This window comes from Pelodiscus sinensis, chromosome 1, assembly GCF_049634645.1.
Source record: "Pelodiscus sinensis isolate JC-2024 chromosome 1, ASM4963464v1, whole genome shotgun sequence".
Lineage (NCBI taxonomy): Eukaryota > Metazoa > Chordata > Testudines > Trionychidae > Pelodiscus > Pelodiscus sinensis.
In genome coordinates this window covers 119,792,131-119,808,655 of record NC_134711.1, presented here as the reverse complement: position 1 = coordinate 119,808,655, position 16,525 = coordinate 119,792,131, and the positions used below count along the sequence as shown (strand labels likewise).

Sequence of the window (16,525 nt, the reverse complement as noted above, 5' to 3'; positions counted from 1 at the left end):
GCAGGGACCAATCTCCTATCTAGAGTGACTAGATTTCCCATGATTGGGCACCTGAGACAATTACTCTCGTTTTGCCACAAGCCTTTGGAATTTGCAACCCTACATGGAGGCAGACAGACTACAGAGGAAGCTAAAGGCTGCAAGGTGCAACTATTTTCAACAGAACACAAACTTAGGCTTCATAATCTCACACAATTCGTAAACTGAACTGGCACATTCACAGTGGTTGAGTAGTACAACTAAAAATACATAAAGGCAGGAAAGAAAATGTCGCATTAGAGGCTAAATCCACTGATATAAAAACTGAGCAGGATCTCAAAGCACTCAAATCTGAGCATAATATGTAGCTCAATTCTCACAATACTATTTCAGCAAGTCTGCTCTTTAACCCCTTGCTGCTGTTGCCCTGACAACTAGAAGGTGATAGGGGAGATAAGCCAAGCAAAATAAATGTTTAGTGCCAAAGAGGGAAGTAGATTTAAAAAATTCTAACAGGTGGTCAAATAAAAAGTCAACTTGAAATTTGAGCAAGCGAGCATTTCAAAACTAGAAAAGTTCCTCTGCTTTGAAAATCCACACTAATTAAAAAGCAGCAGCACTGGCTTCAGTACATTTAGCAATTGGGAGAGGGGAAGAGAAAACCTGGTTTCTGCCTTAGCTTCTTTCATTTCATACTTACTTCTAGCTCAAAGATACGCTCCTGCTCTTTGCAACCGCGCTGCTCATCAATTTCAATGGCTCTTCTCATTACTGCTGCCATTTCTGTAATTTGGTCCATATGCACTTGTAGCTCCTAAACCATACATGAAATTGAAAGCTTTAGCAATATATCCTTTCCTGCATTAATACAAGTGAGCATTAAATGCATTTTAACTGCAGTGCCAATTATCAAAAGTTTGAATTTATAGTGATTTATATCTAGCAGTAAATTAAGCCGCACAACTTTCCAACACTATCTGATATTATTGTGACAGTTTATCCAATAAACCTAATCATTGCCTGAGTAACTTTCTGAAGACTTAAGTCACCTTTAGTCTCATGCTTGCAGAAATTAGGATTAATCTTGCTACCATAGCACCAAAACTGACCATATAATCTCTACAGGAGTGGTGATTTTTTTTGCTCTCCTACTGAAAGGACTGTCAGGGAGAACTAGGGATGTTAAATTTTGATTATCAACTAATTGATGGATTTACCATCGATTAGTTGATAAGTGGGGGAGCAGCAGCAGGGTTAATCCCCAGCCCTGGGAGCTAACTCTGCTGTGGCTCTGCTTTTTAGATATATTAAGAGCCTGCCATCTCTGAATACATTAAAAAGGTGGAAGTGCAGCCGGACTGAGGCGCCTGGTGTGAGCCAGGAATCAGCTGTCCCAGCTCACGTTGGGTCCCCCCACCGCTGCACTTCTGATTTTTGAATGAATTAAAAGCTGTCATGCTCTTAATATATCTAAAAAGCAGAGGCACAGCATCTTTGATTGGGCATGAGGCAGGAATCAGTTGATTACTGGCTTGCACCTGGTCCCCGCTACCCCCCTGCCTCCTCAACCCCTGGCACTGATAGAGGCAGTGGGGTGTGGGGGAGAGGAGGAGCAGCAGCAACTAGTCAAGGGACTAGTCAACTATCCAATAAGCTTTTGCTTTTCAGATAGTGGGCTAGTCGCTTACATCCTTAGGATGAATATCTACTAACTCCACTGTTCAAAGAGTAATCCGTATTCTATTTTTTTTTGTGGGGTGGTCCAGACAACTTAGTTTTTTGGTAGGTGTCCTTAAACTATGTTTGGACTTTAATCAATTTCTGTTACCTTGACTGTCCACTAAAGCACACATCAGATCTTTGGTCAAATTTTTGTTTTCGTATCACAGTAAGCGACAATTTCAGTATTCGTCTTTCCTTATTCACATCACTATTTTCTTCCTTAAAGTTACCAATGATCTTCAGATAGAGGGAAAAACTTAATAAAAATATATTATACACACACTACACCTTTCTACAAAATTATAAGCAGCCATTACTAGTATCTACCTACTGAGTTGAACAAAGTTAGGTTAATTATTTGTTTTGTCTCATATAAAGTGTGGCAAAAGATAATCAAAGTGCAATATTGAATATCTAGCAAGTCCGATTGAAGTTAGCATTTCTAGAATTGACATTGCATAGAGCCCCTACATTGCAACAGTGGACATGGAATAATTAATTCACAAAGACAGAACTAAAAATTGGAATTACGCACTCTCTTTTCTTTCAGTATTTCTGCTGGTGGTTCTACTTTGCTACCCATTTTTCTATAATATCCTTTAATGGCTCTTCATCCTCCCTATACCACTTCAGGGTTCTGTTTTAAATTTATTCTATAAACTCTTTTGGTAACGTCAGCTGCTCCCATTGTTCAATGGTCTCCTCTATGGTAATAATTACAGATCTACAATACACCTAAGCCACTCTCCCCTGAAACCAGTAACCGATATCAGAAAAGTTAAGTAGCCCCACACATTTTATCCACCCCTGAAATACAGTATTTTACACCATTAACCCTATGTATTTTAGAAAGTATTTATTAAAATAAAAGACAATGAGGAAGAATGTAATTACTGAAGTTGGAATTTGCCAGAACTTTAAGATTAACATCTCATGCTTAGTGACGAGGATTAGGCTTTAATCACTTGTAAAATAGCAGTCCTGATCACACCTCATCTGGTAGATTCATCTCCCCCAACCATGTTAGAGAACAGATTCTACACCAAGCCAGAGAAAAGCAGGTCATCCATATTAACCATTTCCTGCATCTATTGATTTTGATTTAGATATTCCATTTAAATCATAGAATCCTAGGACTGGAAGACACCTCGAGAGGTCATTGAGTCCAGTCCCCCTGCCCTCATGGCAGGACTCAATACTGTCTAGACCATCCCGGATAGACATTTATCTAACCTATTTTTAAATATCTCCAGAGATGGAGATTCCACAACCTTCCTGGGCAATTTTTTCCAGTGTTTAACCACCATGACAGTTAGGAACTTTTTCCTAATGTCAAACCTAAACCTGCCTTGCTGCAGTTTAAGCCCACAGCTTCTTGTTCTATCCTCAGAGGCCAGGAAGAACAATTTTTCCTCCCTCCTCCTCGTGACACTCTTTTAGATACCTGAAAACTACTATCATGTCCCCTCTCAATCTTCTCTTTTCCAAACTAAACAAGCCCAATTCTTTCAGTCTTCCTTCATAGTCATGTTCTTTAGACCTTTAATCATTCTTGTTGCTCTTCTCTGGACCTTCTCCAATTCTCCATATCTTTCTTGAAATGTGGTGCCCAGAACTGGGCACAATACTCCAACTGAGGCCTAATCAGCGCAGAGTAGAGCAGAAGAATGACTTCTTGTGTTTTGCTCACAACACACTTGTTAATGCATCCTAGAATCATGTTTTTTTTTTTTTTTAAACAGCGTCACACTGTGGACTCATTTAGCTTGTGGTCCACTATAACCCTAGATCCCTTTCTGCTGTACTCCTTCCTAGACAGTCGCTTCCCATTCTGTATGCGTGAAACTAATTGTTCCTTCCAAAGTGGAGCACTTTACATTTGTCCGTATTAAACTTCATCCTGTTTACCTCAGACCATTTCTCCAATTTGTCCAGATCATTTTAAATTACGACCCTATCCTCCAAAGCAGTTGCAACCCCTCCCAGGTTGGTATTATCTGCAAACTTAATAAGAGTACTCTCTAAGCCTATATCTAAATAGTTGATGAGGATATTGAACAGAACCGGTCCCAAAACAGACCCCTGTGGAACACCACTTGTTATACCTTTCCAGCAGGATTGTGAACCATTAATAACTACCTCTGAAAATGGTTATCCAGCCAGTTATGCACCCACCTTACAGTAGCCCCATCTAAGTTGTATTTGCCTAGTTTACTGATAAGAATATCATGCAAGACCATATCAAACACCTTACTAAAGTCGAGGTATACCACATCCACTGCTTCTCCCTTATCCACAAGGCTCATTATTATATCTAAGAAAGCTATCATTTTGGTTTGACATGATTTGTTCTTTACAAATCCATGCTGGCTCTTACCTATCACCTTACTATCTTGAAAGTGTTTGCAGATCATTTCCTTAATTACTTGCTCCATTATTTTTCCTGCACAGAAGTTAAACTGACTGGTCTGTAGTTTCCTGGGTTGTTCTTATTTCCCTTTTTACAGATGGGCACTATATTTGCTCTTTTCCAATCTTCTGGAATCTTTCCTGTCGTCCATGATTTTCCAAAGATGATCGCTAAAGGCTCAGATACCTCCTCTCTCAGCTCCTCGAGTATTCTAGCATGCATTTCATCAGGCCCTGGTGTCTTGCAGGCATCTAACTTTTCTAAGTGATTTTTAACTTGTTCTTTTTTTATTTTATCTTCTAAACCTACCCCCTTTCCCACTGGCATTCACTAAGTTAGGCATTCCTTCATCAGACTTTTCAGTGAAGACCGAAACAAAGAAATCATTAAGCATATCTGCTATTTCCAAGTTTCTCCCTCCTCACTGAGCAATGGGTCTACCCTATCCTTGGTCTTCCTCTTGCTTCTAATATATTTATAGAATGTCTTCTTGTTTCCCTTTATACCTGTAGCTCGTTTTGTGCCTTTGCCTCTCTAATCTTGCCCCTGCATTCCTGTATTGTTTGCCTATATTCATCCTTTGTAATTTGTCCTAGTTTCCATTTTTTATATGACTATTTTTAGATCATGCAAGATCTCCTGGTTAAGCCTGGTTCTGCTTTTATTCTACTGACCTAAAATATTCCTGAATGATTTTTGTATAGCTGATAGTTTTGAATGCTGAATGTTAGTGAAGGTCAAACTATTCCCCAAAAGAAAAAGATTCCTGTAATATCCGTCATCATGTTCATATTAAAATCAGAAGCGTTTTTTAGAACATGTGTTAAGAGATTTGGAATTTTTTAGTAACAACCATAATATTCTAATGCTTACTATTTTGAAAAAGGTAAATCTAAAGATCTGAAAACACCACCTTTTAAAAATGTATATTCTGATTTGCTAGCTACCTCCTTTCCAGTCCATAATTAAGTGCTTAATGGACACACCAGGAGGTACTAATGAGGAAAAATCTCTGATTTAGAGTAATTCAAGTTTACATCCATTTTAACATTGTAAAGTATTACAAAAAAGGTAAAGGGTGTGCAGTTACTATTGTCTGAGTTACAATATTGCTGTTTAAAGTACTTGGCTGTTTTAAAGTTACCAGATGGCACTAATCCATAGCAAGGATCAAGTGCCTGCAAAAATAAAAAAAAATTAATTGTCAAAACAGTCTTTAGGATGTTTACAATTAAACTGTTCATAGCAGGAAATTGCATGACAAGTTTAAATTCAGAACATATTTCTACATGATTTAGACCAGTTTTTACTATTTAATACCATTCACATATTTTTCTGGTATGTATAGCACCAGCATAAATGTTTTCAAATTTCTGTCTAAAAAGCGCCAGTTACAGAAAACTTAGAAAATTTCAGTAGACTAGTGCCAAAAATTGTCACTTTGTAGAACAGTAATGAACTGCTAAAGCAAGATAAATTCCTTGGACACCAAATTTGGAGTACAGGCAGTCCCCGGGTTACGTACAAGATAGGGACTGTAGGTTTGTTCTTAAGTTGAATTTGTATGTAAGTCGGAACTGGTACATATTGTAGGGGAAACTCTAGCCAAACATTTATCCAGAGCTCAGTTTTATTCTCCCACACCTCACTTCCCTCAGTCCTTTATTCTCAAGCTGAGGTGTCTGCTGAGAAAAGCTGCTCCGCGTCTCCCTGGTCTGCTGGGGGGCGTGCTAGCTTCGCGTCTCCGTGGTCTGCTGGGGGAAAGCAGCTAGTGCGGGGCTGCCTCACCCCATTTGTAAGTAGGGATCCGATGTAAGTCGGATCCATGTAACCCGGGGACTGCTTGTATAGTCTTAATGCGCATAAGAAATAGAAGCTTTTAGACTGCACTTCAAGATTACACAACATAACTGACTGTATAAAACTAGCGGGAAGTGCAAGTGGTGAAATTCCAGGCATACTGACTCATTAGTATCTCTCCAACAGACATGCTAAATCGATTTAATTGGACCAAAAAGTTCAAGGTGGTCTTGAAATCTCTCTACTAAAACATACTCTTCATGTAAATCAGAGGGAGATACAGTGAGAGTTTTGTTATCCAGCTCCATACCAAAAGGACAGCTCTGCACGGTAGGGCTACGTCTAGACTAGCATGATTTTGCAGAAATACTTTTAATGGAAAAGTTTTTCTGTTAAAAGTATTTCTGCAAAAGAGCGTCTAGATTGGCAAGGATGCTTTTGCGCAAAAGCATCTGTGCTAATCTAGACGCGCTTTTGCGAAAGAAAGCTCCGATGGCCATTTTAGCCATCAGGCTTTCTTGCGCAAAAAATTAAGGTGCCTGTCTATACTGGCCCTCTTGTGCAAGAGGGCTTATCCCTGAGCGGGAGGAAGCGTGAAAGTATTTGCGCAAGAAGCACTGATTTTGTACATTACAAAGTCAGTGCTCTTGCGCAAATTCAAGTTGCCAGTGTAGACAGCTAGCAAATTTTTGCCAGTCTAGATGCACCCTAGCATTCCTAATCTTCATAAGAAGTCTAGTTTATAGTCTGTTTGAAGTGGGTCTGGCAGGCTCCTTACCCAGCTCTGCATGACTCTCTGAAAGCAGTGACATTTCTGTGTTCCTTCTAGGCGGTGGAATGGCCACAAAGGGTTCAGGTGGCATGGGCTCTGGGAAGGAGCTTAGTGGAGGAAGGGTCTTGGGGAAGGAGGCTGGGGTAAAGGCAGTGTTTTACCTGCAGCATAACTAGGTGGCTCCTTCCACTGTCTCCCCCCCGCAGGCATATCTAGAATCCCCAAACCTGGCCTACACCCTCATCTCTTGCCCCCAATCTCCCTCCTGCACACAAACTCCCTCCCTTTAGTTAACTGGAATTTTTCCGCTTACTGGCACCCCTAATTCCCCAACATCAGAGGTGGACAAAAGTGTGATGGGAAGCCACTCCAAGAATTTGGTAAATGGTCAAAGGTCACATTCTTCCATTATATTAATGGAGGAGGTGCAGGGATCTGGGAGGAAGTTTGGGTGGAAGAGACTGTGACCAGGGGAGCAGACGGGGGTGCATGGTCTATGACCTGGAGAGTGTGACCTGGGGTAGAAGTGCAGGGGTATTGGTTGTGACCTGGGACAGGGGTGCTGGGTCTGGGAGCGGGGGAGAGGGTAGGGGTATAGGAGAGGACTCTGGCATGGGGAAGGGGTGTAGGAGAAGAGAGTGCTGAGTCTGGGAGGAGAGTTGTGACCTGAGAAAGGGTCAGGAGGGGATATTCTAATCTGGGAAGGTGCAGGGGTACAAAAGATTTGGGTTACATAGGGTAGGAGTGTATGGTGGGGACAGAGGGTTGGGGGAGGGAATGGGGTGCCAGAGGCAGGCTTTGGCTAGGAGACCTTGCCTGGCCAGCTCCCAGCCAGCAGGTTCCTTAGCCAGGGTCCCTGCCTTCCATGCCCTTATATGTGCTCGGAGCAGCTGCAGGGTCCATATTTGCTACTGTGAACTGAACGCTATGAGCCATGGGGATATGGGGCACACACTGCCTGTCCTGCTAACAGGCAGCTGCTATTGGCTGGAAATGGGACACTGGGAGCTACTGGGGCAGGGACAATACGAGAAGCTTCTTGTCCCCTCCTGTGCTCTCAGCATTAAGGGACGCACATATGCTCCCGCAGCCAGCTTTACTGCATGCCAAGGAGGAGTGGGACAGGCAGGGAGTTGGCTGGCCCATGGACCATATTTTGTCCAGCCCTGCCCAACATGCTGGATTAAACAAAAAAAACCTCCACACACAACTGTCACTATATTGTTTTCTTGCTTAGGACTTAAACACAATAATGCTTCATCTTTATATCTTCTAGAAGCATATACTAACTTTATAGTACTTGCATTTCTTTAATTTATCAATGTCCTTTCTATTTGAAATTTTTGTCTATGAAGCTACTTCTGGTACCTAACAATGCTTTTTATTCTATTATTTGTATGTAAAATCTATTTCTAAAGCTCTTCTAATGCAATAGTGCACAGTAACCATTACAGTACTTTCCATTAATTAAAAGTTTATTGTACCATGTTACAAAGGTACAATTTAAATACATATCAATTACTTTTAAAAGATGAATTCAACATTCACACTTTCTGACAAAAGCTTATTACAGGCGAAGAACCAAAATAACATCGGTCCGCCTGATTAGGAGCTGAATACTTTCATTTGTATTGATTTATATATCTCCCACTGATAGCAAGTTAGAAAAACATTGGCTCTTAGTAATCCTTTACTCTTCTCTGATCATCAAGCAGCTCACCTAATATGGACAGCTTCCAGTTCCACTCAGACATCCTACAATGTACTGGTTACTCCATACCATCTCTGATTAGTGCTAAAACAGGAAGTCTGCCAGAAGGGATGGGAGAAGAGAAGAAAGATAAGCCTGGTTTTTCAATATTCAGAAGGTTCTCTCAAAACTACTTTAATACCTTCAGAAAAGCGACTGAATATTGAACAAACAAGGTTTACCTTATTGACCCAGCACTGATCACAGAGCCATTAAAGTCACCAGTGCATGCTGGAACACTGAGCTAATTTAAATTACTGGAGACTGACAGCCAAAAGTCCAATATGGCATAGCTGCTTCTCCCCTTCCCCAAAAGTCTACAAGAGAATTATAGAAATGTTGTAGTGAAATGCTCTTTGAATGCATGAACACAAATATTTAGTAAAGTTGATTGGTTAGCCTGAACAAGCTGCCTGTCGATGTTTAAGTAGGCTATTCTATAAAAATTAGGGAACCGATAATATACGGGCAGTCCCCGAGTTACGCGGATCCGACTTATGTCGGATCCGCAGTTACGAACGGGGATTTTCTCGCCCTGGACGACGGGAGCAGCAGGACGCCTGGTCCCGCCGCCCACGTCCTCCAGGGCGAGAAAAGCTGCTCTGCGTCTCCCTGGTCTGCTGGGGAGTGGGGAGTGGGGAGTGGGGAGGGGAGGAGCCTGCAGACCAGGGAGATGCGGAGCAAAGTGCCGGAGGACCCGGGCGGGACCGCGGCGCTTCCAGATCAGCCCGGGTCCTCCGCCACTTTGCTCCGCGTCTCCCTGGTCTGCTGGGGGGGGGGGGACGCAGCTAGTGCGCCCCCGCCTCCCCAGCAGACCAGGGAGACATGCAGCAAAGCCCCGGGCCTGTGGTAGAGCAGGTGGGGCGCTGCCGGTTGGTCCCGCAGCACCTCTCCTTGGCGCTACTGGACCAACCCAGCAGCACCCCAGCTGCTCTGCCCCAGGAGTCCTGATTCAGCCGCTGCTGATCTGTTTCAGCAGCGGCTGAATCAGGACACCTGGGGCAGAGCAGCTGGGGTGCTGCCGGGTTGGTCCAGTAGCGCCGAGGAGCGGCGGCGCTACTGGACCAACCCAGCAGAACCCCAGCTGCTCTGCCCCAGGCGTCCCCAAGTCAGCCGCTGCTGAAACTGACCAGCGGCTGACTACAGGAAACCCCTGCCCCGAGCTTCCTGGAATCAGCCACTGATCAGTTTCAGCAGCAGCTGACTTGGGGATGCCTGGGGTTCTTAAGTTGAATCTATATGTAAGTCGGAACTGGCGTCCAGATTCAGCCGCTGTTGAAACCGATCAGTTTCAGCAGTGGCTGAATCTGGATGCCAGTTCCAACTTACATACAGATTCAACTTAAGAACAAACCTACAGTCCCTATCTTGTACGTAACCTGGGGACTGCCTGTACTTTCTAATGTAAAAATTCATTTGTTCAATTATCTTACATTTAAACATGAGTAAGTTTTTTAAAGAGACTTATTACCTTGGAATGTTGCTCTTTTAACTTCGTAATTATACCTGGATCATCCTTTTTGCTGGCCATAAGCAGCCTGAACATCTGCTCTCTGTATTTGCTCATTATGAGTTCCAAAGCAGACTGATGTTCTTCAAGAGATGTACGTAGTTCTAACAAAAATAATTTAAGAATTGTTTCAAGACATGCATGCAAAAATTATTCATTTGCAAAAAACAAATAAAAGCTCTTAGATACCACCAAATAAAGTCTGCATAGTGCTTTTACGGAGTTCTCCCACAGCCAGAACCAGGCCCTATGGAGCCCCCTTTATTGCTGTCCCATCCCTTTTTAAACGGGAGTAAAGTGGCCATAGAAAAGGGTGAGGATCTCACTCCTACTTCTTCACTTAAAACACCCAGTGCAGAGTTTATCTGGAAGTTGGGCTACTGTTTTAACCTGTAACTCTGCAGCATTTGTCTGAATTTAAACATAAGCAAAATTTTGTTTTCTGATGCAATATTTTGTGATTCTTCAGTATATAGTACCAGCAGTTCATTTTCAAAAAGCTAAGCTTCTCTGTACCAAAGGCTCAAAGGGATTAAAATTGTATTTTGTAAGCTGGGCTGACCTTTGAGTTGGTGCTCTACAAAAAAAGAGTATGAGAGATGAGACTAGTGAATATGAGTGTTCCCTTGTTTAGAGTACCCCAAAACTATTGAGATGTTTAATTAGATTTTTTTTTTAAATAGAAGAGTCCCCTGTACATAAATTATTTTCTTGGCAACTTCAAGATATACCCACAAATATATATATATTATAGTAGCAGTTAATGTTATTTATTCTGTGACTTGACTAAGAGCTTTAAGACCTATAGAAAAATGCCAGCAAAACTATAATTTAGCAAAACTATAATTTAAAAATATCTCAAAGGAAGAGAATGCATGAATTTTTTTAATTCACCATTGTAATAAAATCTCCATATGCACTGGTTTTGTAGATATCTGACTGATTATACTAGAAGAATTTAAGATAAAAACAAAATTCTTAGGATAAGACCCTAAGTCCATTGAAGTCAATGACAAAACTCCCATTGATTTTAATGGAGCAGGATCAGATCCTAAAACAAAATATTAAGCCTCACCTTTATTTTCCTGTTGCAGTTCTCTAATCTGTCTGTTTTCCTGTTGGATACCCATTACTAAGGTAGATCGAGGCCGATGTCTTGCTACCTCATTGAGTTCTTGAATTTCTTCTTGGTACTAATTGTAGAATTAAACAGATTAAAAAAAACAATTGTGTAAATGAGGCCAAGTAGCTGCATTAGTCCTTACTAGTTTCAAAGTTGGAATCTGACCAATATTAAATAGCTCTTACGATACACTGTTATTAATCAGCAAGTAATTAGAGATCATTAACAAAAGCTAGTTTGTAATAATATTCTTATGCCTGGAGGTTTTGCTGACCATTATAATCCTCCTGAGATGCAACATTTACTTCACGACTTTAAATAAAAGGTGACTTTTTTTTTAAAACATGACTGAGATTGACAGGATGGATACTAAGGTGGATACTACAGAAGCTATTACCCACACTTAGCAAAACAGATTCTAATAATATTCACTGGTTAAATTAACAGCAGAAAGGAAATTGTTTACCCACTTAAAATAATCTGTACAGGCTACTTTGTCATGGAAGAAAATATAAAGATGAGAATTCTCATGCAAAAGTAAACAGGAGATTGTGTTGCTCTTCTATGAAGAATAATATTTTTGCTTACTCCTGCATGTCTGAGCTAACAGGTTTTTTAATTTTATAAAGACTTAGATAAGGACACTGAAAGTGCTGTAATAAATCATAAAACCCAATCCTACAGATGCATGACTATTCTTAACTTTAAGCATGTACCGGTTTGTAGGATGGGATCATAGTAATCAACAAGTAATTTATTTGTAGGTCTGAGACAAGAGACTTAATGTCAGAGTTCATCTCAATCCCCATGAGATAGTAGGTATTGTATATTAAACCTATAATGCACTACTACATCAGTGTTTCCCAAATGGTGCTCCGCAGAACCCTGAGGTTCCACAAAGTGTGAAAGTAAGGGTTCCGTGAGAACCCGAACACTCCCCCGCCCACTGAAGAGACAGAGAGGAACCTGGCGCGAAAAGACACTGGCTCCTCCTCTGGTTCCCTGCTGGGCTTTCAGACACCTCCCCTGCCCCGCTGCCACTCTGCCTTTACCAAGGGACCTAGCAGCAGCAACAACTGCTGGTCCCACTTCTCCCGATCAACCCAAAATTCCTCTCCCCCCGTCCACCGCTGCCACTCTGCTTTTACAAAGCGACCAGGTGGTGCTGCTGCTACTAGGTCCCTTTGTAAAAGCAGAGCAGCAGTGGGAGATGGGGGAGAGGAATCTTGGGTTGATCGGGAGAAGCAGGACCAGCAGCTGTTGCTAGGCCCCTTTGTAAAGGCAGAATGTGTGTGGAGTGTACTATCACATGGCATGTTGTGTAACACCAGAAATCCATTACTCACTATGAAGGAGCAGAAATCCCTATACACACTGTGAGGACGTGTGGCTCGTCTCTGACTTTAAGAATAAGTTAATATCAAAATTCCCCATGGATCATTGCTTAAAAGAAGGAACTTTAAAGAAAAAAGTGAGTACTTCAAACTCCCATATTTTTATTGAAACCGGCAAGGAAAATACTGAGGAAGTTCAAGTTAATTATGAAAAATTACAGCCAACTAATAAACGCAGGTATTTGTCATTTGGATTCACAAGCAATGGAAATGAAGATGCTCCCGGTGCCCAGGGTGTACTGTGCAACAAAATATTATCTAATAGTTGTTCAGTACCTGCTAAATTGAGAAGACATTTTGAAACAAAATTCAGAATACAGAGATAAAGACATTTGTTTTTGTTTTTTTAGCAGAAGCTTGAATCTCTTGAAAAAAGAAAACTGTCAAAAACTGCCAAATCTGATTATGAAAATGCAACAGAGGAGTCTTACAAATTTAGCTATTGTATATCGCTCGCCAAAGAAGCACACACTATTGGGGAAATCACTCATAAAACAATGTACAAAAGATATTGTAATGTGTATGTTGGATCAGGTGTCTTGTCAAAAAGTTGAGCCTGTGCTGCTATCAAACAGTACTGTCACATGTCGTATTCATGATCTTGCTGCTGACATCGAGAAGGAGCTTATTTTTCGGCTGCATTTATGTGATGCATATGCATTACAATTAGATGAGTCCACTGACATTGCAGGTCTTGCAGTTTTGCTTGTATTTGTCAGTTATGATTTTAATAGTTCTACTGAAGAAGACTTACTTTTATGTGAATTTTTGCAAACCAATACAACTGGTGAGAATATATTCAACTGTATCAATAACTTTTCGAAAACACATGAAATAAGCTTGGAAAACTATATTGGTGTGTGCAGTGATGGTGCCAACGCAATGGTAGGAACAGTGGCTCATGTTGTAACACAAATAAAATATATAGCACCAAACTGCACCAGCAGTCATTGCATTCTTCACAGATACGCTCTAGTAGTGAAGAATATTTCTCCCTCTTAAAAATGTGTTGGACGAAGCAGTACAGATTATTAATTATATAAAAACTCGACCATTACAATCAAGACTGTTCAAAATTGTGTGATGATATGGGGAGTCAGCACACAGCCCTGCTTTTACATACAGAAGTAGGCGGCTATCGCGAGGCAAAGTGCTGGTTAGATTATGAGTTACATCATGAGCTCTCTGCATATTTGATGGATCACAAATTCCAACTGTCTGATCGTTTAACAAACTTTTTGTGTTTATCAAGAGTTGCGTATCTTGCAGACATCTTTACAAAACTAAATGAAGTAAATCTGTCGCTGCAAGGAAAGACTATATATTTTAAATGCGAAAGATAAAATTGTCATTGTCACGGAAGCTACAGTTTTGGATCTCGTTTGTAGGACAAAATAATTTGGATTGTTTACCAACCCTGAATGATTTCTTTGAAGAAAATGAATGCAAACTTGATGAAGATATTTTCAGCGACATTGCAGATCATCCCCGCGATTTATTCACAAACATCATTAAGTATTTTCCAACCATAAATGACAACAATAACTGGATTCGAAATCCATTAAGTTTAACAGAAAAGCCAGTCAGTTTTTCTACATAAGATTATGAAAAGCTAATGAAAATTGCTTCAGACAGCCAATTAATACAAAAATTTAAAGAAGTTTCTCTGATTACATTTTGGGGTGACTCATGTCAAAATCAAGAATATTCATCTTTATCAAGACGTGCAATTCGTCAGTCGTTACCCTTCGCCAGCACATACTTGTGCGAAACTGGGCTCTCGAACTATCCAGCAACAAAAATGAAATACAGAAATTGACTGAATGCTGCGCCAGATATGCGAATCCAATTTTCTAATATTAAACCAAATATAAAAAGAATTTGCCAAGAAAAGAAAAACCACTCTTCGCATTGAAAACTGTCAATATAATTCATATTATTTTTTAGCTTTATTTTTGTACACATTTAATGTGATTTTTGTGTTAAAATATGTTGAATTAAAATGAATGGTGATCTCATGACCGTATTTAGCATCTTCTTACTACTAATTGTGGTGTAAGCCCGGTCTGTGTTTGGGTCGCGGGGGTTTGGGGTCCCCCCCGCAACAAACTTTTTCCCTGGCGGTAGGGGTTCCTTGAAATTTTTCTGAGTTTAAAAGGGTTCTGTGGTCAAATAAAATTGGGAAACACTGCACTACATTGTAGTAGTCAAGGTTAACTAAACCAGTTTGAAACAGTGATGTTTCAAGTGTTTTCAAAGTGTCTTTTTAAGTGAGTAAGCAAAATAGGAAAACAAACCTGCTTCATTGCTTCCACCCGCTTGTTGAGAGCTGTAGTCTGTTCAATAAGAGCTTCTGCTGCGTTGTCATGTTCTCTTAGTCGTTCCACTAGTGCTTTAGCATCAGCTAGGGCTCTCTCAATCGTACAACTCATTTCTTTAAACAAACAAACAAACAAACAAAGTTATTTTCAAGACTAAGAACTGTTTATCATACAGCTACATCACTATCATGTCATACCTCAATCAAATGTGTTTTAATTAACTCAGATGCAATCAAATAACATTATTTCCCTCATCCCCAAATAAGGAGAAACATCCTCATTCTGCAGGAACTACTTTCTCCTTGGGAACAAGAAAAACTGCATTCTGCAGGGAATCTGAGGCCCCCCACTTCCTTCACCCATCTCTGAGCTCCAAACTCAAGGTCATGCTCATGCACCACAGCAAAGCTTCCTTTCAGCTCTTGGGTATTACAAAAAAAAGTCACATTAACTGAAGTTAAAGATACCTATTAATAGCCATCAAAAATACAGGGATAGCACTTTCTCCTGTTAGCTGCAATAATCGGCTTTAAGTGTAATTCCTAGCAATCTTAATAATGGAATACTATGTTCAAAGGTCATCCAGAGAGTTCTCTTCTTGTAAACTTAAACAACAAATAGTATGGTTGTACTTTAAAGACTAACAAAACATGTAGATGGTATCATGAGCTTTCATGGGCAAAGCCCACTTCTCACTCTTTTTGTAAGACAGGACAGAGATGTTATCTATTCTGAAAGTGGAATAGCCAGAATTTAATATGGATTGTGAAGGGAAACTAGTCTAGAGCATGAAGGGAAATGTGATGCTGGCACCTTCATTTTGTGTTATTCTTGCGGCTTGTTCCTTCAGAAGAATGTTACAGAAATCAATATTTTTGTGACAGTGGTGTGATTTTTGCATAGCTTCTTTATGAAGTGAATATGAAAAGAGGAAAATAAAAATATGTAAATTTGGTTACTAAAGAGATGGTGGTGTTTAAGCTTAAAAAAATTATTTTAAAGGTCCCAGCAATATATTAGAGAAGGTGAACATCTAGAATTCATGCTGAAAGGTTAGGAATAAATACTTGTGTCAAAATATGGATACTTAACAGTACAAAGCAACACAGAAATTTAGGACACAAAATGAATATTTGAAACTCAATTAAACCTTCATGCTCTATTTTACTACCACTGTAACCTAGGGATATAAAATCCCATTTAGTTGTTTAAAAGGTTAAACACATTTACCCAATGGCTGTGTCTAGACTGGCCAGTTTTTCCAGAAAATCAGCTGTTTTTCTGGAAAAACTTGCCAGCTGTCTACACTGGCCGCTTGAATTTCCGCAAAAGCACTGACTTCCTACCGCAAGAAGCTCTGATTTCTTACAGAAATACTATTCTGCTCCCATTCAGGCAAAAGTCCCTTTTGCGCAAAGCTTTTGCGCAAAAGGGCCAGTGTACACAGCTCAGATTTGTTTTCCGCAAAAAAGCCCTGATCGCGAAAATGGCGATCGGGGCTTTTTTGCGGAAAAGCGTGTCTAGATTGGCACGGACGCTTTTCCGCAAAAAGTGCTTTTGCAGAAAAGCGTCCATGCCAATCTAGACGCTCTGTTCCGAAAATGCTTTTAACGGAAAATTTTTCCGTTAAAAGCATTTCCGGAAAATCATTCCAATCTAGACGCAGCCAATGTGTGTGTGGGATTGCAGGCAAGCACCAGCTCCCTCCTGCTCTCCCCCACCCTATGCTGCTTCTGTATCAGAG

At 40.5% G+C, this 16,525-nt stretch overlaps 1 protein-coding gene across 7 annotated transcripts in view; it reads right to left on the bottom strand.

Moving 5' to 3' along the window:
• Positions 1 to 16,525, bottom strand: part of FGFR1OP2 (FGFR1 oncogene partner 2) — a 30,519-nt gene that overhangs the window by 12,252 nt on the left and 1,742 nt on the right. For 5 of the 7 annotated variants that reach the window (XM_025187037.2, XM_014575769.3, XM_006127682.4 and 2 more), the window contains exons 2-5: positions 14,758 to 14,894; positions 11,019 to 11,136; positions 9,902 to 10,047; positions 680 to 793 (exon numbers count right to left, since the gene is read on the bottom strand). In XM_025187037.2, the coding sequence (XP_025042822.1) occupies positions 680 to 793; positions 9,902 to 10,047; positions 11,019 to 11,136; positions 14,758 to 14,892 (513 nt within the window). In that variant the 5' untranslated portion in view covers positions 14,893 to 14,894. The remainder of the gene's footprint in view (positions 1 to 679; positions 794 to 9,901; positions 10,048 to 11,018; positions 11,137 to 14,757; positions 14,895 to 16,525) is intronic. The other 2 variants (XM_014575771.3, XM_006127683.4) reach the window with 1 other exon arrangement.